This window comes from Salvelinus sp. IW2-2015, linkage group LG6.1 (genome assembly GCF_002910315.2).
Source record: "Salvelinus sp. IW2-2015 linkage group LG6.1, ASM291031v2, whole genome shotgun sequence".
NCBI classification, from domain to species: Eukaryota; Metazoa; Chordata; class Actinopteri; order Salmoniformes; family Salmonidae; genus Salvelinus; species Salvelinus sp. IW2-2015.
The window spans coordinates 1,818,524-1,845,241 of record NC_036845.1 but is presented as its reverse complement, the minus strand read 5'-3'; the positions used below and the strand labels follow the sequence as shown (position 1 = coordinate 1,845,241).

The window sequence follows — 26,718 nt, the reverse complement described above, 5'->3', positions numbered from 1 at the left end:
AAAAGAAAGCAGYTGGTTCTCGCCAAATAATTCAGAGCCGTGGTCATGAAGTCTTTCCACAATGATATGGGACATTTAGGTTATGAGTGGACATGATCTAGCCAGTGCTGGGTTCTACTGGCACTTCATATTCAGAGACATTGAGTTTCACTGCAAGTCATGTGCAAGGTGTGTGCAGCTGAAGACCCTGCCCGCTAGATCAGCAGCTTTAGTGAAGATCACCACTGTAGCCCCCCTAGAGTTGGTGTGTAGACTTCCTCTCTCTGGAGAATGACACGAAGAACATCAGTAACATCCTCCTCGTCGTGACAGATCACTTCACTCGCTACGCCCAAGCTTACGCCACTTAAGACCAGGAAGCCAGCCCTGTGGCCAGGGTGCTTWGGGAGAAGTTCTTTSTCCATTATGGCCTGCCTTCCTGCATGAACTCTGATCAGGGCATCAGGGCAGAAACTTTGAAAGTAGACTAATCCGGGAGGTCCTTCAGCTGGCTGGGTGAAGAAGTCACRTACATCGCCATGCCATCACTTCACCTCATTACAGTGTTTTCTTGCACCACACACATCTCATACTTCTGACAGTTTTTTGGTTTGAAGGTGTGTTTTTATATGCCTGTTCTTTACTGTTGCATAGTGTTAAGAGAAGTTATAGCTCAAGGTGTGTCGTAAACTGTGTAATGTGTCAAATTCATTGTGATGCCTAATCTTATGTTTTATGTATAACTTGTCAGGACATCAAGTTTTCCTAGTGAGGGGTGAATGTAACCCCCTGTAAAAACTGGATTTAGTTTATTATTTTCTTGAACTTCCCGCGYCCCCGTACAGAACTGTCCGCATCCACGTACGGCTTGGCGTGAAGTAGATTGGGCGGGTACGCGAGAATTGGATGGAGGTGATCTTGGAGAACAGTGACAAAGTTTGCTAGAGTGTTGTGACACTGAAGTTTATTGTTCAATTTGCTTTTCTTTAATAGGCCGGGACAGTATGAGTATAGCCAACTCCTTTTCACTCGCTRTACTTGTTTAATGTTGTGGTTCACCGGATTTGTCATCATCCTCGAGGGACAGACGAATAACCTGCTGGCTAGACAAACTAGTCAGTACAGCTAGCTACTCAACCCACAGCATCCTAGTGATCCTACCACTACATCATCCCTGGCTGCCTTCAATTATTGTGCAAGTTACCTCACAGCACCAATGTAACAGTTTTGCTTCCGTCCCTCTCCTCGCYACCCCCTGGACTTGAACCAGGGACCCTCTGAACACATCGACACTAGCCTCCCATGGAGCATAGCTACCTATCGCTCCACAAAAGCCACAGCCCTTGCAGAGCAAGGGAAACAACTACTTCAAGTTCTCAGAGCGAGTGACTTCACAAATTGAAATGTTACTAGCGCGCACCGCTAACTAGCTAGCCATCTCACACAGGTTACAGTTGTAACACATCACTTCTCTCTGAACTGTATGCAACCATAACCCCATAGAATACATAACTAATGTTTGCACTCAAATAGAAAATGTGATATAGTATTACATTTCCAATATAAGGATGTCCATATATAATTCCTCCTAACAGTTTAATTTGTTAAAGGGATAGCTCAACCAAATAAAAAATACATTTTGTTTTAATGATTGCTATAGAACAGCGGTTGAGCTATCCCTTTAACAAATTATTCAACTCTTATCCTACAATGTCCGGAACCTGCTAGTTCTCTATTCTAGAGTTGAGTTGAGGGCTATAGAGAGTAGTAAATTGTCTTTATAAAGCAAAATTATCGACAGAGCAATGCGCTTGTCAACAATGCACATATGATTGAATCATGACCCGTGTTTCGAAGTTATAGTGTTTGTTTACAATTACATTGTTTACAAACAATGGAGTAAAATGTTGCGTTCTTTTATTATAATTTTTTTATTTAACATGGATTATACTAGGCAAGTCAGTTAAGAACAAATTCTTATTTACAATGACGGTCTACCAGAAGACAAAAGGCCTCCTGTGGGGACRGGGTCTGGGATTAAAAATAAAAAATGCAATAAAAATATAGGACAAAACACACGACGACAAGAGAGACACCACAACACTACGTAAAGAGAGACCTTAGACAACAGCATAGCATGTCAGCAACACATGACAACACAACATGGTAGCAACACAACATGACAACAACATGGTAGTAACACAAAACATGGTACAAACATTATTGGGCACAGACAACAGCACAAAGGGCAAGAAGGTAGAGACAACAACAATACATCACGCGAAGCAGCCACAACTGTCTATAAGAGTGTCCATGATTGAGTCTTTGAATGCAGAGATGGAGATAAATCTGTCCAGTTTGAGTGTCTGATGGGGTACGACAGATTACCTGAGCTCCTGAGGCATTTATACATTATACTCTTWAAAAAATCAGCATTTATTTAAAAGTCAAGAAATATAKGTACCAATCACAGACCATAGCTTTCAGCTGATATAATTCCAGCATTTATTAACTGTCACAAATGAAGACATTCCAYTTGCAATCAACACTCCCTTGATGCTAAACAGAACAAAATATTTGATGTCATACATGAATATGTGCTCAATGCTGCAGGCATGTAAGAAGAACCTTTGAGAGTATATTCACTTTTTTATTTATCTTTGGGAAAAATACTCAGTAGACTGAAATGATGTTAAATGTTTTATTTGTCATTAGTATTTTATCTCCAGTATAAAAGGTAGATGTTGAACTGCACAGGATGTTGTAGAGTTCTGGGACCATGCTGGAGGACCGAAGCTAGGATCAGACTTAGTAGGTGGCCATGGTGCTGGTCAGCCAGTTATTGAAGATGCACACCTGGAGGAAGAGAAGAAGAAGGGAGACATTAGTGGACACGCTCAATGGGAGGCAACATGAGAACCATCAATCAATGTTTTATAGACAATGTATTTTTTTTGGGGGGGGGGACCAAGTGATGTCACAGTGATGTATGAATGTTGATGTTTCCACAACAGGAAAACTATTTTTCTGTCTTACCTTGGCATAGACACCAGGGTTACCGGGCTCGGCACAGCCATAACCCCAAGACACAACACCCTGGAGCTCACCGTTGCACACCACAGGGCCACCAGAGTCACCCTGAGAGAGAGAGAGAGAGAGAGAGAGAGAGAGAGGGAAGAAGGAAGGCAGAAAGAGAGATAGAGAAAGAAAGAGTTATATACAACTCATATTTCTGTATTAATTGAACTGAAAAGTACATTTTAAGTCATCATTGGTACCACTGAATTGAGATCAGTGTGGTAAGTACCTGGCAAGAGTCCTTGCCTCCCTCCAGGTATCCAGCGCAGAACATGGCGTTGGTGATCTGGCCAGGGTAGGAGTTGTTACAGTCGCTGTAGGACAGGATGGGGATGTTCAGACACTGCAGCTTGTTGCYRTCRGCRGCTGTAAGGAAAAGCAGACAGAGAGAAATGGAAGAATGGAGAGAGGGAGAAGGAGGAGAGTTATGGTTATATATAATGGCATTGCGTTTCTAATAGTATATTTTCAATGCCTTTAAACACACTCAGTCACCATGAAGATGACCAACTGGCACATGTAACCTTTGACCCAGGTTCTGCACTCACTGGAGCTCATGGTGTTGCCCCATCCAGAGACGGTACACATGGTGCCAGCGGGGGCACAGCTGCTGGGCAGAGCAACAGGCTGCACGTAGGTGTTGAGGGTGGCGGGCTTGCTCAGCTTGATCAGCATGATGTCATTGTCGATGTTGTAGGAGCTGTAGTTGGGGTGACGGATCACGCGGGATGAAGAGATGAACTGCTCGCTACCCTCAGTCACCTTGATGTTGTGCTCGCCCAGACGCACCTCCACACGGCTGAAAGAGAGAGAGTTCATGTGAATGTGGAGTTCACTTGTGTCCTTTAGTTTGGCAAAAGTTAAGCTTATCAAATTGTTGCAAGGTGTTATTGACTCAATATGTTGCTAGTAGTTCACTTGGGAGTGTACTTACGACTTGTAGCAGTGAGCAGCAGACACAACCCAGTTCTCATTGACCAGGGAGCCACCACAGAAGTGGTACCCAGAGTTCAGAGACACCTGGTGGGGCTGGGAGTTGGCCTTGCACTCATACCCTCCGACAATCTTGTCGTCCTCCGTGGCGACTGTAAACAGAGAGCAGGCACATTCTTAGCTATATTACCTCAGCTTTTGAGATGGAAAAGCATAGCACTATGATAAAACAACAACAACATATTTCTTAATAACATCAAAGAAACACATTTGTGATGTTAGTGTCATTACACAGTCCTGTTCTTTTTTCTATGATCATTACTATACTCACAAGCGGCTCCAATGAGCAGAACGAAGACCAGAGAAATCATGGTTGCTGTATGATCCTGTCGATGAAAGGGGCTAATCTGCATCCCTGGTATATATGCAGAATCGGGTGTGCCGCCCCGTTTAATGGAACTGTTTGATTGGTCAAGAGAAAGCCAATCAGAGGCAAAAGGTGCATTGCCAAGGTCAGCAACACAGCTGTGTGGTTCACACGTTGGTATTCTCTTGCAGAAGCTCACAAGGCCAAATTTAGCTTTGTAAACTGGGTTTAAGGGGTTTTGTTGAAAAGTCATACATGGCTCTCTTAAAATCTGACTTTGAATACCTTAGGGCCATGAGTTCATTACATAAGTTATACTGTATGCAGTTAATATACAGTAAAACACTCAAAGTAAGCACACACTTGGGTAGTGTAATGTATTATATTTGGTATTAACACAATATTAAAATAAACAGTTTTACTTGACAGTAATGGAGGCTGCTGAGGGGAGGACAGCTCATAATAATGGCTGGAACAGAGCAAATGGAATGGGATCAAACACATGGTTTCCAGGAGAGGGACGGAAGCAAAACTGTTACATTGGTGCCATTCCACTAACAGAGCTTCAGCCATTACCACCAGCCTGTTCTCCCCAATTAAGGTGCCACAATCTCCTGTGGTTGACACTAGATTAAAGTCTACACCCCGGCTCAACCCTTACCCATAACTCTAACCGTAACCCTAGCTTCATGTCCACATCCTGGCTCAACCCTAACCCTACATTTATGTCCACAGATGCAGGCAAGGCAGTATTGAATGTGTCGATGTCTGTCACCTTGAAAACTCAAATTTCTCTCGACCTATGCACCTACAATGTAAACTTTCATTTATAGGCTAGGTTGTAGCAACCTCATGATGGGTATAGGGCAAATTTGAGTATCATGTAGTAGCCTTAACCTATCGCTGTTACATTAAGATAGATGAATGGAATATGAATGACAGTCATCCAATATGCTGTAATAGAAATAAGGCCATGTTCATTAAAAAGGATACAACCCTTTTTTTCAATTTTCGCCTAAAATTACATGCCGAAATCTAACTGCCTGTAGCTCAGGCCCTGAAGCAAGGATATGCATATTCTTGGTACCATTTGAAAGGAAACACTTTGAAGTTTGTGGAAATGTGGAAGGAATGTGGGAGAATATCACAGAATAGATCCCGAAGAAGTTGTGTACTTCACTGTACACTGCAACGACATCTGCGGCCCTGTGCATGTGACTAAGTAAAGATCTAATCTACAAAGCTATGGTACAGTAGGCCTTGGGTAGATTGTGTGTGTTCACACACAGCTGTGTTGCAGTCATGTTGAGGTCAAGATACAGTTTGAACTGCAGACAATACTGGTCATCTCAAACTAGCAGTTTTAGTGTACTGTATCACTGTCTTCTGGTAGAAATGAAGGGCTGGATTTCATCCGTATCGCAGAAAATCTGCATTATAACTTAATTGAAATTTAAAGGCATTTTCCCCTGTTCGCGGAGACGTCATTCACGGTAAATGATGCATATGTCAGCTCATTCGGAAATTACCTTCACATATTAACCCTGACCTTGAATGATACTTCCACAATACGGATTGAATCCAGTCCTAAATCTGGAATTAATAAACACTGTACTGGGACTAATAAAACAACGTTGACCAATACTTAATGAAAAGGTAGGCCTACATTTTGCAAGGGGATTTAACAGATTTGAGTCTCATTCGCATAGACGTTGGCCTTGGACACAGAGCTAGGATCAGTTGACCCTTCCCGTATCTTAACCTTAAAAACTTTTTAAGTGTAGGGGGCAGTATTTTCGTTTTTGGCTAAAAAACGTACCCATTTGAAACTGCCTATTTCTCAGCCCCCGAAACTAGAATATGCATACAGTTGTCAGATTAGGATAGAAAACACTCTAAAGTTTCCAAAACTGTCAACATTTTGTCTGTGAGTTTAACAGAACTGATATTGCAGGCTAAAACCTGAGGAAAATCCAATCAGGAAGTGCCTCTGTTTTTGAAACCTCTCTGTTCTTATGCATCCCTATCACCCATTTAAAGGGATATCAACCAGATTCCTTTTTCTATGGCTTCCCTAAGGTGTCAACAGCCTTTAGACATAGTTTCAGGCTTTTATTTTGAAAAAATAAATTGTTACTCCCGGTCCTATTGAAAAACCAACACTCCCAGTTGATATATTATCGAATAGATATTTGAAAACCAAAACCTTGAGGATTGCATTATTAAAAAACGTTTGACATGTTTCTGTGGACATTATGGATATTATCTGGAATTTTTGTCAGCGTTGTCGTGAACGCTTTTTCCTGTGGATTTCTCAGCATAACGCGCAAAACGAACGGAGGTATTTGGATATAAAAATATCTTTATGGAACAAAAGGAACATTTGTTGTCTAACTGGGAGTCTCGTGAGTGAAAACATCCGAAGATCATCAAAGGTAAACGATTAATTTGATTGCTTTTCTGATTTTCGTGACCAAGTTACCTGATGCTAAGTGTACTTAATGTTTTGTCGAGCGATCGATAAACTTACACAAACGCTTGTTTTGCTTTCGCTGTAAAGCATAATTTCAAAATCTGAGACGACAGGTGGATTAACAAAAGGCTAAACTGTGTTTTGCAATATTGCACTTGGGATTTCATGAATATTAATATTTTCTATTAATATTATTTGACTGTGGCGCTATGCTATTCAGCGTTGCTGATGACAATTATCCCGGATCCGGGATGGGTGGTTCAGAAAGGTTAATCAGGTGTCTCTGCAATCTGGGTACCACTTCTGTGGTGGCTCCCTGATCTCCAGCACATGGTGGTGTCTGCTGCTCACTGCTACAAGTCGTAAGTATCATGTGAACTACTTCCAATATATTGTGTACACCCGTCTAGCGTATTTTGTTCTGTCAACATCTAGGAAAGTTAACCTAATATTATACTGTTTCCATCAGGCCTGTTGTGAGTTTTTTTATCCGACAGGTACTTTACTTGCAAAATAATGTTTGGATGGAAACATGGTTAGTGACAATCTAACTTTGGCTAAACTAAAGGACATAGTTTTTGAGTTTGTATTTAACTAAGTTAATTAATTGGACCTCTCTCTCTCTTGCATTTGTTTATTTAATTTAACTAGTCAAGTCAGTTAAGAACAAATTCTTATTTTACAATGACGACCTACTCTGGCCAAACCCTCCCCTAACCCGGACGACATTGGCCCAATTGTCCACTGCCCTATGTGACTCCTGATCACGGCCGGTTGTGATACAGCCCGCGATCGAACCAGGGTCTGTAGTGACACCTCTAGCACTGAGATGCATTGCCTTAGACTGCTGCGCCACTCAGGAGTATTCATAGAATCTTCTGATCTTCTCATGTGGAGGTGCATCTGGGCGAGCACAACATCAAGGTGACTGAGGGTAGCGAGCAGTTCATCTCTTCATCCCGCGTGATCTGTCACCCCAACTACAGCACCATGCGCTCCGGTGAGTACAGAACCTGGGTCAAAGGTTACATGCGCCAGTTGGTCATCTTCATGGTGACTGAGTTTTTTCTCTCTTACTCTCACTCACTCACTCACTCACTCACTCACTCACTCACTCACTCACTCACTCACACACTCACACACTCACACACTCACACACAGCAACAAGCTGCAGTGCCTGAACATCCCCATCCTGTCCTACAGCGATGCCATGTTCTGCGCTGGATACCTGGAGGGAGGCAAGAACTCTTGCCAGGTACTTACCACACTGACCTCAATTCAGTGGTACCACAATGATGACTTTAAATGTACTTTTTCAGTTCAATTAATACAAAGATATGAGTTGTATATAACTTGATGGTTCATATACTAACGGTCTGTTTTATATATTCAAATCAAAATGTATTTGTCACATGCGCCGAATACAATAGGTGTAGACCTTACAGTGAAATGCTTACTTACAAGCCCTTAACCAACAACGCAGTTTTAAGAGAAATACCTAAAAAAAAGTAGGAGACAAGAATAAGCAGTAAAATAAAAATAGCGGAGCTATATACAGTGGGTACCGGTACAGAGTCAATGTGCAGGGGCACCGGTGTCGAGGTAATTGAGGTAATATGTACATGTAGGTAGAGTAATTAAAGTTACTATGCATAGATAATAACAGAGAGTAGCAGCAGCGTAGAAGGCAATGCAAATGTTCAGGAGTCTTATGGCTTGGAAGTAGAAGCTGTTTAGAAGCCTCTTGGACCTAGGACTTGGCGCTCCAGTACCGCTTGCCGTGCGGTAGCAGAGAGAACAGTCTATGACTAGGGTGGCTTGAGTCTTTGACAATTTCTAGGGCCTTCCTCTGACTCCGCCTGGTATAGAGGTCCTGGATGGCAGGAAGCTTGGCCCTGGTGATATACTAGGCTGTACGCACTACCCTCTGTAGTGCCTTGCAGTCTGAGGCCGAGCAGTTGCCATAACAAGCAGTGATGCAACCCGTCAGGATGCTCTCGATGGTGCAGCTGTAAAACCTTTTGAGGATCTGAGGACCCATGCCAAATCTTTTCAGACTCCTGAGGGGGAATACGTTTTGTTGTGTCCTCATCACCACTGTCTTGGTGTGCTTCGACCATGTTAGTTTGTTGGTGATGTGGACGCCAAGGAACTTGAAGCTCTCAACCGGCTCAGTCCTCCTTCTCCTTAGTCTTGATCACGTTGAGGGAGAGTGTGTTGTCTTTGCACCCCATGGTCAGGTCTCTGACCTCCTCCCTATAGGCTGTCTCATCATTGTCGGTGATCAGGCCTACCCCAGTTCTGTCATCGGCAAACTTAAAGATGTTGTTCGAGTCGTGCCTGGCCGTAGAGTCATGAGTGAACAGGGAGCGCAGGAGGGGACTATGCACGCACCCCTGAGGGGCCCCTGTGTTGAGGATCAGCGTGGCAGATGTGTTGTTACCTACTCTTACCACCTGGGGGCAGCCGTCAGGAAGTCCAGGATCCAGTTGCAGAGGGAGGTGTTTAGTCCTAGGGTCCTTAGCTTCGTGATTAGCTTTGAGGGTACTATGGTGTTGAACGCTGAGCTGTAGTCAATGAATAGCATTTTCACATAAGTGTTCCTTTGTGAAAGGGCAGTGTGGAATGCAATAGAGATTTCATAATTTGTGGATCTGTTGGGGCGGTGTGCAAATTGGAGTGGGTCTAGGTTTCTTGAATAATGGTGTTGATGTGAGCCATGACCAGCCTTTCAAAACATTTCATGGCTACAGACGTGAGTGCTACGGGTCGGTAGACATTTAGGCAGGTTACCTTAGTATTCTTGGGCACAGGGACTATGGGGGTCTGCTTGAAACATGTTGGTATTACATACTCAGACAGGGAGAGGTTGAAAATGTCAGTGAAGACACTTGCCAGTTAGTCAGCACATGCTCAGAGTAAACGTCCTGGTAATCCATCTGGCCCTGCGGCCTTGTGAATGTTGACCTGTTTAAAGATCTTACTCACATTGGCTGCGGAGCTCATGATCACACAATCATCCGGAACAACTGATGCTCTCATGCATGTTTCAGTGTAACTTGCCTCGAAGCAAGCATAGAAGTTATTTAGCGTGTCTGGTAGGCTCGTGTCACTGGGCAGCTCACGGCTGTGCTTCCTTTTGTAGTCTGTAATAGTTTACATGCCCTGGCATATCCGATGAGCGTCGGACCCGGTGTAGTACGATTCGATCTTAGCCCTATATTGATGCTTTGCCTGTTTGATAGTTCGTCGGAAGGCATTGCGGGATTTCTTATAAGCTTCCGGGTTAGAGTCCCGCTCCTTGAAAGCGGCAGCTCTACTCTTTTGTTCAGTCCAAATGTTGCCTGTAATCCATGGCTTCTGGTTGGGGTATGTACGTACAGTCACTGTAGGGACAACACGTTATCAATTAACTTATTGATGAAGCCAGTGACTGATGTGGTGTACTCCTCAATGCCATCGGAAGAATCCCGGAACATATTCCAGTCTGTGCTGGCAAAACAGTCCTGTAGTTTAGCATCTGCTTCATCTGAACACTTTTTTATAGGCCGAGTCACTGGTGCTTCCTGCTTAAATTTTAGCTTGTAAGCAGGAATCAGGAGAATAGAATTATGGTCAGTTTTGCCAAATGGAGGGCGAGGGAGAGCTTTGTACGCATCTCTGTGTGTGGAGTGAAGGTGGTCTTGAATTTCTTTTCCTCTGGTTGCACATTTAACATGCTGATAGAAATTAGGTAATACTGATTCCCTGCATTAAAGTCCCTGGCCACTAGGAGCACCGCCTCTGGATGAGGGTTTTCATGTTTGCTTATGGCGGTATACAGCTCATTGAGTGCTGTTTTAGTGCCAGCGTCGGTCTGTGGTGGTATGTAGACAGCTACGAAAAATACAGATGAAAACCCTCTAGGTAGATAGTGTCGTCTACAGCTTACCATGAGATACTCTACCTCAGGCGAGCAAAACTTTGAGACTTCCTTAGATATCATGCACCAGCTGTTGTTTACAAATATACATAGGCCCCCGCCCGTGTCTTACCAGAGGCTGCTGTTCTGTCCTGCCGATAGTGTATAACCCGCCAGCTGTATGTTATTAATATCGTTGTTCAGCCACGACTCTGTGAAACATAAGATATTACCGTTTTTCAAGTCCCGTTGGTAGGATATACGTGCTTTCAGTTCGGCCCATTTATTTTCCAGCAATTGAACGTTGGCTAACAATACATATGGCAAAGACAGATTAGGCACTCGTCGCCTGACCCTCACAAGGCACCCAATATCTTTCCACTAAATCTGTTTCTTTCTCCAGCGAATGATGGGGATGAGGGCCTGTTCGGGTGTTTGGAGTATATCCTTCCCGTCCGACTCATTAAGAAATGTCAGAATAATAGTAGAGAGAATTATTTATTTCAGCTTTTATTTCTTTCATCACATTCCCAGTGGTTCAGAAGTGTACATACACTCAATTAGTATTTGGTAGCATTGCCTTTAAATTGTTTAACTTGGGTCAAACATTTTGGGTAGCCTTCCACAAGATTCCCACAATAAGTTGGGTGAATTTTGGCCCATTCCTCCTGACAGAGCTGGTGTAACTGAGTCAGGTTTGTAGGCCTCCTTGCTCGCACAAGCTTTTTCAGTTCTGTCCACAAATTTTCTATAGGATTGAGGTCAGGGCTTTGTGATGGCCACTCCAATACCTTGACTTTGTTGTCCTTAAGCCATTTTGCCACAACTTTGGAAGTATGCTTGGGGTCACTGTCCATTTGGAAGACCCATTTGCAACCAAGCTTTAACTTCCTGACTGATGCCTTGAGATGTTGCTTCAATATATATAATCTTCTCACTTTGCCCCCACAACATGATGCTGCCACTCCTGTGCTTCACGGTTGGGATGGTGTTCTTCGGCTTGCAAGCCTCCCCCTTTTTCCTCCAAACATAACAATGGTCATTATGGCCAAACAGTTCTATTTTTGTTTCATCAGACCAGAGGACATTTCTCCAAAAAGTATGATCTTTGTCCCCATGTGCAGTTGCAAACCGTAGTCTGGCTTTTTTATGGCGGTTTTGGAGAAGTGGCTTCTTCCTTGCTGAGCGGCCTTTCAGGTTATGTCAATATAGGACAAATTTTACTGTGGATATAGATACTTTTGTACCTGTTTCCTCCAGCGTCTTCACAAGGTCCTTTGCTGTTGTTCTGGGATTGATTTGCACTTTTTGCACCAAAGCACGTTCATCTCTAGGAGACAGAACGCGTCTCCTTCCTGAGCGGTATGATGGCTGCGTGGTCCCATGGTGTTTATATTTGCGTACTATTGTTTGTACAGATGAACGTGGTACTTTCAGGCATTTGGAAATTGCTCCCAAGGATGAACCAGACTTGTGGATGTCTACAATTTTTTTCTGAGGTCTTGGCTGATTTCTATTGATTTTCCCATGATGTCAAGCAAAGAGGCACTGAGTTTGAAGGTAGGCCTCCAATTGACTCAAATTATGTCAATTAGCCTAACAGATGCTTATAAAGCCATGACATCATTTTCTGGAATTTTCCAAGCTGTTTAAAGGCACAGTCAACTTAGTGTATGTCAACTTCTGACCCACTGGAATTGTGATAGTGAGTTATAAGTGAAATAATCTGTAAACAATTGTTGGACAAATTACTTGTGTCATGCACAAAGTAGATGTCCTAACCGACTTGCCAAAACTATAGTTTGTTAACAAGAATTTTGTGGAGTGGTTGAAAAACTAGTTTTAATGACTCCAACCTAAGTGTATGTAAACTTCCGACTTCAACTGTACCTGAAGTATCCTGTGCTTATAGATGAGTAAGACTTCCATTTAATGAATACATTCAATATGTGTATTGGTAAATCAAGCTGCCTCACCCTACAGAAACAGGAGATAGGCTCCTGATCCTATGAGCCGTTCCGGCTCGCACACGCCAAGGCTTGTACAAGGTTATTTACATGTCTGTCATGGCTTAACAACATCCGATCATCCAGATGATATCATGCAGTTCACTTCACCTGCACCCCAAGGCTCAGCACAGAACACCATCAAGTGATGAAAGACTTTCCTTTCCCTCTTTCTCTTTCACCCTGAGCTGTGTGGAGGTGTGTCTGGGTGAGCACAACATTGACAGGACTGAAGGTAAGGAGCAATTAATCTCTTCTTCCCATGTCATCCCCCACCCCAACTACAGCTCCTACAACATCGACAATGACATCATGCTGATCAAGCTGAGCAAGCCCGCCACCCTCAACACCTACGTGCAGCCTGTTGCTCTGCCCAGCAGCTGTGCCCCCGCTGGCACCATGTGTACCGTCTCTGGATGGGGCAACACCATGAGCTCCAGTGAGTACAGCAATAACGGCAACATGTTAATGTATTTTGGGGCTATGTTAAAAAATATACTTGGTCAGGTAACCATTGCCAGTGTTAAAATGTAAATGATCCATAATTGACATGTTCTGCCTTTAATTTCCTCTTCTTTCTTTCTATTCATTCTTTAATTTTTCATCCATCCTTACAGCTGCTGACAGCAACAAGCTTCAGTGTCTGAACATCCCCATCCTGTCCTACAGCGACTGTAACAACTCCTACCCTGGCCAGATCACTAACGCCATGTTCTGTGCTGGATTCCTGGAGGGAGGCAAGGACTCTTGCCAGGTACTACTGACCAGCTTATCAAAACTATTAGGACCGAAAATACAGTATAGAGAAGCAGTGAAGTAAATCTCTCATTGTCTCTCTCTCAGGGTGACTCCGGTGGCCCCGTGGTGTGCAACGGTGAGCTCCAGGGTGTTGTGTCTTGGGGTTATGGCTGTGCCGAGCCCGGTAACCCTGGTGTCTATGCCAAGGTAAGAATATAGGCTTCTGCTGCTAAGTTTGTGGGATAAGGCATCAAGTAGTTTGTGTGACAGCATTCCTTTATATTAGACCATTGGCTCATCCCTGTCACAACGACATGTTTCTAACTTCAATAGTACCAACTTTATCCCAGGTCTACAGTGACTTGTCCCTGTGTCCACTGATGTCTCCCATCTTCTCCAGGTGTGCATCTTTAGTAACTGGCTGACCAGCACCATAGCCACCTACTAAGTCTGATCCTAGCTTTGGTCCTTCAATACAGTCCCACACCTCTACAACATCCTGTGCGGTTCAACATCCACATTTGTTTTCATGACAAATAAAGCATTTAACACTAAATACTTTTTTCTGTTGTGTTTGTACTCTCACTCTCCTTAGAAATCTTTGTAAAGGTCTTTCTATCTTCTCATGTCAAGTAGTTTTACCAGTAACCACCAGCAAATTGTTTAAGTATGGATCTTTTCTTACTAAAATATGCATGCGGTAAATTCATTGTGTCATGGTACCCTACCTTAACAATTTGATTTGTATCAATACAGCAAGATACAACAAGGTACATTATTGATTACATTGATTTGTTTCTATAGTTGTGTATTGATGCGTTGCTGCTCACAATAGCTGATGTAGGGATGTTAAAAGTGTGGCATAATTGCTCCTCCTTCATACCCATTTAGAGTATTCTCTCTGTGAGAGTTGTGTTGCTACTGAAATACTATGTAGTGCAACATGAATATGGTTAGATCTTACATAATGTTTGTATATTGGTTGCATGATTTAGAGTCAATACCCCTTGCATATGCATCAGTCAGACTGAGTCTAGATGCTAAATACTGTACTTCAATATTCACAGTGAGAGATTTCATAACCTCCATTATTGAGAGGGACAATCAGAGGCATCAGAGTTCCCCAACATTCAGGGCTTAGCCCTGGGCCATCACAGGACAGTATCTGCATATTAATGAATAAGAGGTGCTTGGCTATAAATATCTATTATAAGGTTGTAATTCACTTCAGGACATATGAAAGCCATACACTAGGGGAGAGTGGGGTAAGTTGAGCCACTCTCGTTTCTAGGAAACCATACACAATGTTAATCATTTGACCAAATATTTACAAAAAGGCATTTCATTTCATTGAGTCTGTGAAGTAAGAAACCACATGGAAAAAGTGGTAAGCAAGTTAGGTAAAAAAAACTGATTTTCACCAAGTCTAATGTATTTATTGTGTTAGAGGTTTCATGACGCTTTCAAGGAATTATAGCTGGGATATGAGGTATCAAAAGGGCCTGGCCTATGTTCAAAGTATTAAAAAAAAACTGTGTTTGCTAGGTGGTAAGCCTTTGTTGAAAGATGCTTAAAATTATTAAAAGACAAAACGTGATTGTGATGAATTGTGTTTTTAAAAACGGTACTAGTGAGATTTCATTCAGTCCAGAAATGTGTAGCCAGCTTGACTTACCCTGTCCTGCAGCTAAACTTACCCCATACCTGAAGTAAGTTGTGCCAAGAAACCACTTTTTTAAAATGATTATAACATCCGGAAATATATGTAGATATACTATATTTCCCTTGATGGAGTGATGCTGAGAAACTGCTGATTATTTTGGTTATGCATTTGGGACCATTCGGAATACAATAAAATATATATATATATATACAGTACCAGTCAAAAGTTTGGACAGAGATTCTTTATTTTTACTATTTTCTACTTTGTAGAATAATAGTGACAACATCAAAACTATGAAATAACACATATGTAATCATGTAGTAAGCAAAAAAAGTGTTAAACAAATTAAAAATATTTTATATTTGATATTCTGGGGGCGGCAGGTAGCCTAGTGGCCAGTAACCGAAAGGTTGCTCGATCGAATTCCCGCGCTAACAAGGTAAAAATCTGTCGTTCTGCCCCTGAACAAGTCAGTTAACCCACTGTTCCTAGGCTGTCATTGTAAAATGAAAGTCCATCATTACTTTAAGACATGAAGGCCGGTCAATACGGAAAATGTCAAGAACTTTGAAAGTTTCTTCAAGTGCAGTTGCAAAACCCATCAAGCGCTATGATGAAACTGGAGGACCGCCACAGGAAAGAAAGACCCAGAGTTACCTCTGCTGCAGAGGACAAGTTTGTTAGAGTTACCAGCCTCAGAAATTGCAGCCCAAATAAATGCTTCACAGAGTTCAAGTAACAGACACATCTCAACATCAACTGTTCAGAGGAGACTGTTTGAATCGGGCCTTCATGGTCGAATTACGGCAAAGAAACCACTACTAAAGGACACCAATAAGAAGAAGATACTTGGTTGGGACAAGAAACACGAGCAATGGACATTAGACCAGTGGAAATCTGTATTTTGGTCTGAGGAGTCAAAATGTGAGATTTTTGGTTCCAACCGCATGTCTTTGTGAGATGCAGAGTAGGTGAACGGATGATCTCCGCATTTATGGTTCCCACTGTGAAGCATGGAGGAGGAGATGTGATGATGTGGGGGTGCTTTGCTGGTGACACTGTCTGTGAGTTATTTAGAATTCAAGGCACACTTAACCAGCATGGCTACTACAGCATTATGCAGCGATACGCCATCCCATCTGGTTTGCCCTTAGTGGGACTATCATTTGTTTTTCAACAGGACAATGACCCAAAACACACTTCCAGGCTGTGTAAGGGCTATTTGACAAAGAAGGAGAGTGATGGAGTGCTGCATCAGATAACCTGGCCTCCACAATCACCCAACCTCAACCCAATTGAGATGGTTTGGGATGAGTTGGAACGCAGAGTGAAAGAAAAGCATCCAAAAAGTGCTCAGCATATGTGGGAACTCCTTCAAGACTTTTGGAAAAGCATTCCACGTGAAGCTGGTTGAGAGAATACCAAGAGTGTGCAAAGCTGCCATCAAGGCAAAGGGTGGCTACTTTGAAGAATCTAAAATATATCTTGATTTGATTCGTTTAACACTTTTTTGGTTACTGCATTATTCCATATGTGGTTTTTTTCATAGTTGTGATGTCTTAACTATTATTCTACAACGTAGAAAATTGTAAATATAAATAAAATAATGAGTAGGTGTGTTCAAAATTTTGACTGGTACTGTATATCTATGCTATTTGTCATCATATATCGTAGATAAATAGGTTATTTAAATATGTACACTTATTTCCGATTACATTTCCTAATCAGAAATTAACCTTTTTTTTTTACATTTTGAAATATCTCTACGCAACATAGAAAGACCTGATATCTAATAACAAAACAACAATTAATGAATTAATGACAACTAGAAACAAATAGAATACATTTGAGGCGGAACCATTTAATCCTAAAGTGGAACTATTTTTCACCCACACAGACTGTGATAACTGATGCACCGGCAATGTCAAAGTTGTCACGTTAAGCGACCTCGGGGATGTATTAATGATCACATAAACCTAATTTAAACGAGAATAACGGAAGATAACGTTCGTTAGAAACATCGGTTTACATTTTTAAAGGCCGGCTTGATTCCTTTTTTCTTTCTAGCCTCTTGTAGGCGTCAGAACTCGACAAGATGCGCCTCAACATTCAGATGTTGATATCCCATGGCCGGGTGGCCCGTAAAATGGGTCTCGGTCCAGAGTCCCGAATAAACATGCTTCGGAACATTCTTACCGGCCTCGTTCGACACGAGAGGATAGAGACCACCCGAGGCAGAGCAGACGAAGTTCGATTCTATGCTGAAAAGGTGAGGACATGTTACATGGTAACGTTACCCTTTTACGCAGCTCAACAAAGTTGCTTCTCCAGTAATTCAAAGGCTGGCTGATGGCGATATTGAGTCGTTTCATCTTACCGTCCAAAAGGAATGTATGCAGCCGGCTATACACGTGTATACCCCTTCAGCCAATCAAACCAGGGGTGAAAGAAATAGACTGCTCCAACCTGATTGGCAACATCCGGAACATGGCGAAAATGGTGTTTCATAAGGAAAGTATGTTTTTTTCCACCTCGCAATTAAATTGAGTTAAGGAGGTAATTGACTCCTTTGCAACCTGAATGGATAATATGTTATGTACAACCCGTTCCATAGGGGATATGAGTGTATAGCTGGCTACATAGATTCCCTTTGGACAGTAAGATGAAGCGACTCCATTGTCATCTGCCAGCCTTTGGACTACTACACTAGTTGACTAAACTCAACTCCATGGCGAAGGAAGTTTCTGATGAACTATGGAGTTGAGCAGAGTCCTGGCTTTGTGAAATTCAGCTCCAACTACATTGATTTGCCCAAGATCAATAGTAAATTATGAAACGCTTACCGTGTACCTATGGTTGTCCTATGTAGATGTGTGCCTTTGTTTGCTGAAATCCATACTTTTTAATTTAACTCCATGGTTATATTTGTTTGATTTAGTCAGCTACTTCTCAACCATCCCTGTTTAGTAGGCTGCTGTAGTTTTTGACAGCTTGTGACGTTGTTGACCAATGTGATGTTGTTTTGCAGTTGATTGACTATGCCAAGAAGGGAGACACTGACGAGAAAGCGATGAAAATGGCACATTTCTGGCTCACAGTAAATGTTCTTTATGATCTTTGTTAGTATTTTAATGTACTCCGACCAAGTCAGACTGTCCCAATGTCCCCAGCTTTGTTGTACTATTATCTACCAGATTAGTATGAGTGTGTTCCTAGTTCTTTCAGTCAGTCATCATCCCGTCTCTCTCTCCTGTGGTTTAAGGAAAAGGATTTGATCCCAAAGCTCTTCAAGGTCCTGGCTCCCAGGTTTGAGACCCAGCCCAAAGCCTACACCCGGATGGCCCGCATTCTCAACAGGGAGAACCTGGACAAGGCTGCTATGGCTGTGCTGGAGTATAAAGGCAACCCGTTCCCACCTCTCCAGACCGCCAAACGAGACAATGAACTCACGCTAATCAACCAGCTCCTCAAAGGCTACAGAGAAGAGCGGGTACAGCAGGCAGCAGCCAAGGTTGAGGCATGATGCAACCAGCCACACACTGACATTACATGTGTTACTGTATTGTATTTGACTTTCTATGGACCCCACTGAACATGAGATGATGTGTGTCAAAATAAATGTGATTGTTTGACAATGTTACGCGTTCTGTTTATGGCACTAGTGTGAATTTAACAGATGTGCTTAAATCAGAAACAGATTTGATATGCTATTATTATTCCCTCTACCGGTTCAGAAACATGTCCCCCAAACTTTTCATTATCATCATGGTTGATGTCCTGTGTTTAATCTCTACTGATTCAGAATAAACAGAGAGTGGCAAGGTGTTTTATGAACGCAACCACCTTCAGCCAGGCATAATCACACTCATCATGAGTTTCCCCATTCAATTTGTTTAGATTCAAACTGTTTTGTTATTAAGAGCTGCTGTAGAGGTTGGTTTTTACATACTGGTAACTACTTGCCAAAATTGCCCCAAACCTATTGCAATTACATTCAATTGGACCGGCTCTCCGTTCTCCTTTGCCACTTGCCTGTAAGCGCTCCAATTGTGAGGTTCCAGAAAAGTAATTGTACTGTACCAAGATGGAGTAGGTGTTTTGGACGAATGCCCTTGCCCTTCTACATCACATAAAAATAACTCATACACATTCACACTGTGGCCAAGGTATGAAAGAAACAGACAAGGCCTCTAGTAAAACCAACCATTTTAATTTGGCAAAAAGTGTATGTACAGCATATTCAGAATATCCTAATTTGACACCATTAAAATGCATTCATTTCGAACAGTGCTTCAGTAATGTGCTCTTAACCAGACCTCTAAATACCCAGGAAGCTGTGCTGTTGTCTGTCATGCATATAAAACCGTCACTCATCTCCCGTTGCTCTTCCACTTGTGTCTGTGTATAATAGACAAATACCATAGATAAGTTGATCATGCAGCTTGTTGTACAGGATGACTGGAACCTGTCTGTCAACATCTATTCAGTCAAGTAATGGCATCTGTAACCATGGACAACAGTGGACTGTAATGGCAATAGAGACACATATATAAACGCCTACAGAGACAACCTTTAGAACACCAGAACAATCTAATTCAAGTATCATTCTTTTTTACAGACTACATTATACCTTTGACTGTATGTTCTCATGTACATTACATGTACGGTACCAGTCTGACCAACCCAAGCCTACTCCAGACATTGTCTTTCTGTAGTAAAGGGCTATTAATTAAACCATTAGAAACAGTCAATTAACCACCATTCTTTACCCCACACCTTTTTTTTACAGATTGGATTAAAAATGATTAAAGAGACTTGCATGTTTCATATTCAGATATTAACAAGTTATTCAAAAAAATATGTAATTGATGACTTCCATTTCTTAGAACAGGTGGTAAATTGGCCTTGACAGTCTTATGAATAGCCCCTCCCTCCCTTACATTGATATCATTAGGCTATTTAATCAACTTAATATTATTCAGATAATGTACATTTTTTAAATGTCTGATAATGACAGTTGATGACATTGATTAATATGAACATATCTACAGGTAACATTTGTATATTTGATACCGGAATATCATTGGATGTAGAGTGTGGATACGTATAATTCAGATAAAAGCGCTATTCAAAGTCACTTTGAAATAAATGGCGGAACAGAAAAACTAAGAGAAGGGGAACATTAAAGTGCTTCATGCAGGACAAACAGGACGTTGGTGCTACTACTTTCACAGCTACTCTTAAAAGGTTTGCTTAAGTTGTTTATGGGCGCAGGACTTTTCATGTTCAGGAAGAACTACTGTTCCTACTTATGGATAAACAACAATGAGCCCCTCACACAGTATCAGATCAGATGTACAACTTCACTGAGGGAAACGGCCATACATACAGACATGTACAGGTTTGACATGACATCATTACATACTAGTTGGGGGGGGGGGGTGATTGTGAAGTTAGTTCATATCCTCGCTGGACAACCTTCCCTCCTTAAATCATGTGTCAAGGATGGAGGCTGAAATTGAAAGTAAAACAAGCTATAAGTATGATTTCTATGTAAAAAAATAAAATAAATAAACTTTAAAACCACCCCTTTCCTTGTGCTCTATTGCATTAATACATTCACCAAGGTCTACATACATCAAGGAATAACATTCAGAGCAAGCTAATATCTTGCACTCCATTGAAAACTGAACAGTAGTATTCGGAGTTAAAACAGTTGTCTGTGGACAGTATGACATAAGGTTCCAATAGAAATCCAGAAGAAGTGACATTAGCACCTTGGTAGCCTATATGGTATGTAATATACACAGTTATTGTATAGTAGTTTGGTACAACAGGCACACGCACTGTATGAGCACATGGAGTATAATCAGTTTAGAGACAGGGAGTACACTGCTTGTTTTAGCAGTACCTCGGGTCCACAGTAAACTGAACATTGTACACTTAAACATCAGTATATCAATCCTATAGCCTGGAGCAATCAACATATATAAGAATATAAATCATCCCAACATATTCTATATGGAGAAATTCTATATTTTGTGTTAACATCTGTCAAACATGAAGAAAAAAAACATGAATGTATGTTTCAGGATGTGAGTGAATATTTTACTCTTGTACAATGTAATGGCATGAGAACTGCAATGGTCACAGCACCACTTGGAATTCGACAATGTGGGAAAAAAACATCCCTTTTGTAATATAAACTCTGCAACTATTTTAGAGTAATGGTAACTCATTCTCTTCAGCTATTTACACGTTTCCCTCAGCCCCTCCATTGATGCCTTATAAATTCTTGAATAAAAGTGTTCATAGGAGTTTTGTTCAGTCTCCACTGTGCGCTCCTATCATTCTATTGGTCAGGCTACATCCACTCTGTCATCTCTCCCTCCTGGTGCCTCTCTCCCTGCTCATGTTCAAATATTTATTGCTTATTTTTTTCTTTTACAAGCTCAGCACTTTAACTCACAGCCATTTCCTCTTCTTTATTCAGCTCTCTTCCCATTCTCTCTATTTAGAGGTGAAAATGGGCCGTTTCAAACTTCTATTCCACATGTCTGCTTATGATGACTCCCCCTTCTCTTCCTCCTTATATCCATCCCTCCTTCCCTCGTGGCTATACATAGCTTGACCTGTTTTCGGTGCTACCTGATCTTCCTCCACCTCCCTTTCAATCTTTCTCCTTCTCTCTGTGTCCCTCTTTCTCTCTGTCTGTCTCATGCCTTGGTGCCTATGCCCCCTCCCCCCTGCATGCTAAAGTACTCGGTGAAGTGGGAGGGGAGTCGTGGAGGGGGAGGGGGGGAGTGGGCAGAGAGGCGGGGGGGCATGGGGGGAGGGAGTGGGGGGAAGGTGGGTAACGACAGGTCGGCCGTGGTGGTGATGATCTTATGCTCACTGTTCCTCTGCACTTCCTGTCCCTTCCGGGCCACCGTCTCCTCCACCGTCTTCACTGGGCCCTAAGAGAGAGAGAGAGGTAAAGGTTGAAAGGTTAAAGGTCAAGCTGGGTTGTATTTGTCACAATATCAGTTACCACATCCTTCTCTGACAACTTCCTCTGTGCTCTAACACCTCTGGAGTGTTACAGGGACTATATCGGACCTTAGTATCAGTTCCCTCCTCAGACCATACATCCACTCACCGACTGGATGGAGAACAGTTCTGTGAAGTTGGGCTGGGAGTCGCCCAGGAAGGAGCTGTTCCCATAGGCRTGGTGGGGGAAACTCTCACTCGCCACACCCGCCTTCGGACTAGACAGCAGGATCCCGATCTGAGAGGTCCGCACGTGGTACGGGAAGTTCTTATTGGCCGCAGAGGGCCGTGTGATAGCCTGTGGCGAGGCAAGGAGGGGGGGAAAGGGGATGGATGGGAGGAATGTATCATATTCAGAATATTGCCTGTTGCCTGTACAAATATTACCCTGTATTCTCCATACACTGATACACATTTCTGCACATATAAGAACAGAACAGTATGTGTGTGAATGTGTCACTGACAAAGGACAGAGAGGCTCAGTCTGGTACAGAAGTCTGGGACAGAGGCTCAGTCTAGTATAGAAGTCTGGGACCGAGAGGCTCAGTCATGTACAGAAGTCTGGGACCGAGAGGCTCAGTCTGGTATAGAAGCTGGGACCGAGAGGCTCAGTCTGGTACAGAAGTCTGGGACCGAGAGGCTCAGTCTGTATAGAAGCTGGGACGAGAGGCTCAGTCTGTATAGAAGCTGGACCGAGAGGCTCAGTCTGGTATAGAAGTCTGGGACCGAGAGGCTCAGTCTTACAGAAGTCTGACCGAGAGGCTCAGTCTGGTACAGAATCTGCGACCGAGGGCTCAGTCTGGTACAGAAGTCTGGGACCGAGAGGCTCAGTCTGGTACAGAAGTCTGGGACCGAGAGGCTCAGTCTGGTACAGAAGTCTGGGACAGAGAGGCTCAGTCTGGTATAGAAGTCTGGGACCGAGAGGTTCAGTCTGGTATAGAAGTCTGGGACCGAGACGCTCAGTCTGGTATAGAAGTCTGGGTTTTGGAGGATACTAACGCAGAGGCCAATGAGGACAGAGAGATATGACTCACAGATATTAAAAGAGAGGCGAGTGTGTGCGTGCCTGCGTGTGGAGGGCAGGGGGTTACTAACGAGGCGGGCGAGGAGGTCTTCGAGATAATTAACGTCAACAGTGAGGCAGTGTGTGTATGTGTGCGCACATGCATGCCTGTGTGTGAGTGTGTAGAGAGATGAAGGGTACTAACGAGGAATACGATGTGAGCATAGAGGTGGATTCCCAGTTGGATGCCGTTGACGATCTTCTCCCGTGCCCAGCGAGGGATGCCAAAGTTAGCTATCAGAGCCATGACGGGCACCGCGAAAAACCTGCCAGAGGGAGAGAGAGGAGAGAGAGTTAATGAGGGAGAGAGATTAAGAGAGAGAGAGGAGAGAGAGATAGGGAAGGGGGAGATTGAGATATGTAAATGAAGGAGGAGAAAAAAAGGAATATGGTGGAATAGTGACAAAAGGAAACGAGAGGGAGAGGCGGAAGAGTGAGGACAGATTTAAGACGAGCAAGCGAGAAGTGGAAAAATAAGGGAGACGGGGAGTTTATTGGGYRYAATGMTTTTTAGGGKAWGAAGTTGATGAACCTGACAGAGACAAACTGCATGCAGAGAGTGAAGGGTTGTAGGGCGATGTCCTCTCACCAGAGTGTGTATGCCGTGAAGAAGGGGATGTAGAAGGATTGTTTCTCAGGGTAGTGTTTGAGGGAGATCAGGACGGCGTAGCAGAACCACACGTAGGCCAGCAGCTGGAGACCCATCAGACCGTAGCCCGCCGGGCTGTCATATGCATACAGCACYTCACCTGGGTCAAAGAACTGAGACACAAACACACTTACAACGTCATACAACCACTCTAATGGACCGCACCCTACTAATCAACCTACTAACTTTACCCTCAAATAGCAGAGAGGTGTATTACAATACGTTCCCCAGCATGTGTTGTAACAGCCTGTGGTTTGCTGACATGTTGGGATGTGAAATCTACTCGTTTTCGTTGGTGAGTGTGTCTACAAGTGTGTGCGTATGTGTACACATGTATGTATGTGTGTTTGTGTGTGTCCGCATCATTGACACTTCTCTACAACTGGGTCATTGACAGTGCCTCTGCTTGCGGGCTATGTATTCAGTTTCACAGGCCAGAGACTGGATATCATTGGTCAAACAGGGTTACCCTCGGTCGTCCCCTGCATTATGTATGTACAGGCCCAGTGCTAGGCACCGACAGGCTGGGTAAGATACTCCTATCCCTGTATACTACAGTACATCAGGAGTAGGCCCCTTTAATTTCACCTTTATCTTACCAGGAAGTCCCATGATATGTGAACCTCATTTCAAAGAGGGACCCATCCTAAATTATAGTAGAGCACATTTTACACTTGTAATGGAGTTGATTCTGTGATCCATGCTCGGCTGATGAGTAACCGTGCCCGAGACCTGAAGACTAGCTCCTAGAGCTAATACCTAGGCTTCAACTCAGTAGGCTAACATAGTGTTGTGGGACACAGGAATCCCCGGTTGAAACTTAGACCGTCATACACTGGTCCTTCACGTATAGCATGGACAGTAGGAGTGTAGCAGCAGCAGTTCTGTAGTGTAGACTGCAGTACCTCTGCCTCGTATATGAAGAGGATGATATAGGTGACGGTGTAGACTGTCATGTAGATGGACAGCTTGACAGAGCCACTGTGGCTGATCCTCGCCCTGACAGAAACGGATACACACAGGGGGGTTAGCTTTCACACAGACAGATGAATACACACACACTCACACTCTCCTCCTGCAAACAGAGATGGATTTCCTCACCCATGTATGCACACACACACACACACACTCACACACACGGTTGGCCACATATTCCCTCTTTATGGTGCAGTGTAGTCAGACAGCTTATCTAAATGGCTATTCATCACCACATTTCAGTGATGTAGCAATAATGACAAAGTCTGCTCTAATAAAGTCATAGCTACTATACTGTATGAGATAGTGAGAGGGAAAGGGAGAAAGACAGAGGGCAATGAGAGAGGAGCAGAACGGGAAGAGAAAGAGAAACAGGGAAACTAGAGTGAGAGCAAGTGAGAAAGACAGAGAGAGACTGAGCTACTGGTACGAGTTAGAAGAAATGAGACAGAAAGAGACTGGGCTACTGGTACGAGTTAGAAGGAGTGAGACAGAGAGAGACTGGGCTACAGGTTCGAGTTAGAAGGAGTAAGACAGAGAGAGACTGGGCTACTGGTACGAGTTAGAAGGAGTAAGACAGAGAGAGACTGGGCTACTGGTGCAAGTTAGAAGGAGTAAGACAGAGAGAGACTGGACTACTGGTACGAGTTAGAAGGAGTAAGACAGAGAGAGACTGGGCTACTGGTACGAGTTAAACGGAGTAAGACAGAGAGAGACTGGGCTACTGGTACGAGTTAAACGGAGTAAGAATCTCTCTCTTTCCCCTCCTCTGTTTTCTTCCCTTCTTACCATCTTTCTGTCTCCCTCATTGGTTCCCGTCTTTTTATTCCTCTTGCTTTCACTCTTCTTCTCTCCTTCTCTCGAATTCCTCTATTCCTCTCCTCTCATTCTCCTCTTTCTCTTGCTCCTGTTCTCTCCTCGCTCATCTCCTCCATCCTCTCCTTCCAATCTTCATCTCTCTTCTTCGCGATCTCTCCTCCACTCCTGCCTTCCTCCTTCTCTCTCTCTCTCTCTCTCTCTCTCTCTTCATTCTTCTTTTCTTTCTCTCTCTCTCTCTCTCTCTCTCTCCAGGGAAATTACTGTTCTCTGTCAGTTTCCTGGTGTTCTGCTGATGCTGATCTGCTGGGGAAAGGCTTTCACTGTCACCAGGTAGGGAGTGTGTTTTTTGTGTATTGTCTCTCAACTGTGTCTGGTTCAGGCCGCTCAGCTATGGTCTCAGGGTCAGAGCTACAGTAGCTGACCCAGCCTTAATAAACCTCTACCCTAGGGGACATGTCAGTCTAACTGCTTGTCCTGGTTGACCAGGTTTACTTGCTTCATTACAGTGTGTTCTCAGGATTATTCCTCCAGCTACTCTCTGTGTCTTACTCCTTCTAACTTGCACCAGTAGCCAGTCTCTCTCTGTCTTACTCCGTTTTAAACTGTACCAGTAGCCCAGTCTCTCTCTGTCTTACTCCGTTTAACTCGTACCAGTAGCCCAGTCTCCTCTGTCTTACTCCGTTTAACCTCGTACCAGTAGCCCCAGTCCTCTCTGTCCCTTACTCCGTTTAATCGTACCAGTAGCCCAGTCTCTTTCTGTCTTAACTCCATTTAACTCGTACCAGTAAGCCCATCTCTTGCTTGTCTTACTCTTTCCGTTTAACTCGTACCAGTAGCCCAGTCTCTTTCTGTCTTTACTCCCTTAACTCGTACCAGTAGCCCAGTCTCTCTCTGTCATTACTCCGTTTAACTGTACCAGTAGCCCAGTCTCTTTCTGTCTTACTCCGTTTAACTCGTACCAGTAGCCCAGTCTCTTCTGTCTTACTCCGTTTAACTCGTACCAGTCATTCGTCTAGCTCCTTACTCGTCCATACCCTCTTTTCTG

At 43.2% G+C, this 26,718-nt stretch overlaps 4 protein-coding genes across 5 annotated transcripts in view; 2 read left to right on the top strand and 2 right to left on the bottom strand.

The window, feature by feature from the left end:
- Positions 1–2,666: 2,666 nt before the first annotated feature.
- LOC111964865 (trypsin-1) lies at positions 2,667–4,430 on the bottom strand. The gene is made up of 6 exons (XM_023988700.2): positions 4,322–4,430; positions 3,992–4,142; positions 3,606–3,856; positions 3,287–3,423; positions 3,016–3,117; positions 2,667–2,835 (listed from the first exon to the last, which is right to left on the bottom strand). Exons 1-6 carry the CDS (start codon positions 4,401–4,403, stop codon positions 2,788–2,790), a joined length of 771 nt encoding a protein of 256 aa, XP_023844468.1. The 5' UTR covers positions 4,404–4,430; the 3' UTR covers positions 2,667–2,787.
- An 8,553-nt stretch (positions 4,431–12,983) lies between these two features.
- On the top strand, positions 12,984–13,938 carry LOC111964601 (trypsin-2-like). The gene is made up of 4 exons (XM_070443915.1): positions 12,984–13,176; positions 13,355–13,491; positions 13,581–13,682; positions 13,876–13,938. The coding sequence occupies exons 1-4, from the start codon at positions 13,050–13,052 to the stop codon at positions 13,921–13,923; spliced, it is 414 nt and encodes a 137-aa protein (XP_070300016.1). The 5' UTR covers positions 12,984–13,049; the 3' UTR covers positions 13,924–13,938.
- A 3,086-nt stretch (positions 13,939–17,024) lies between these two features.
- Positions 17,025–18,775, top strand: LOC111964863 (large ribosomal subunit protein bL17m). 2 transcript variants are annotated; one of them, XM_023988698.1, is made up of 3 exons: positions 17,025–17,407; positions 18,167–18,235; positions 18,401–18,775. In XM_023988698.1, the coding sequence occupies exons 1-3, from the start codon at positions 17,234–17,236 to the stop codon at positions 18,659–18,661; spliced, it is 504 nt and encodes a 167-aa protein (XP_023844466.1). In that variant the 5' UTR covers positions 17,025–17,233; the 3' UTR covers positions 18,662–18,775. The 2 variants fall into 2 exon arrangements, with proteins under 2 accessions (XP_023844466.1, XP_023844467.1); XM_023988699.1 differs by lacking the exon at positions 18,167–18,235.
- A 557-nt stretch (positions 18,776–19,332) lies between these two features.
- The window catches only part of tmem145 (transmembrane protein 145), a 41,119-nt gene continuing 33,733 nt past the window's right edge, over positions 19,333–26,718 (bottom strand). The window contains exons 9-13 of the mRNA XM_070443783.1: positions 24,785–24,910; positions 23,820–23,992; positions 23,376–23,496; positions 22,277–22,465; positions 19,333–22,094 (exon numbers count right to left, since the gene is read on the bottom strand). Coding sequence (XP_070299884.1) covers positions 21,855–22,094; positions 22,277–22,465; positions 23,376–23,496; positions 23,820–23,992; positions 24,785–24,910 — 849 coding nt within the window. The 3' untranslated portion in view covers positions 19,333–21,854. The remainder of the gene's footprint in view (positions 22,095–22,276; positions 22,466–23,375; positions 23,497–23,819; positions 23,993–24,784; positions 24,911–26,718) is intronic.

Excerpts from the sequence above, each read along its gene's own strand:
- LOC111964601 (XM_070443915.1), top strand. The coding sequence starts at position 13,050 with ATGCTGATCAAGCTGAGCAAGCCCGCCACCCTCAACACCTACGTGCAG. Across the intron at positions 13,177-13,354 it reads GGGCAACACCATGAGCTCCA|CTGCTGACAGCAACAAGCTT; the intron begins GTGAGTACAGCA and ends CCATCCTTACAG. Across the intron at positions 13,492-13,580 it reads GAGGCAAGGACTCTTGCCAG|GGTGACTCCGGTGGCCCCGT; the intron begins GTACTACTGACC and ends TCTCTCTCTCAG.
- LOC111964863 (XM_023988698.1), top strand. The coding sequence starts at position 17,234 with ATGCGCCTCAACATTCAGATGTTGATATCCCATGGCCGGGTGGCCCGT. Across the intron at positions 17,408-18,166 it reads TTCGATTCTATGCTGAAAAG|TTGATTGACTATGCCAAGAA; the intron begins GTGAGGACATGT and ends GTTGTTTTGCAG. Across the intron at positions 18,236-18,400 it reads TGGCACATTTCTGGCTCACA|GAAAAGGATTTGATCCCAAA; the intron begins GTAAATGTTCTT and ends CTGTGGTTTAAG.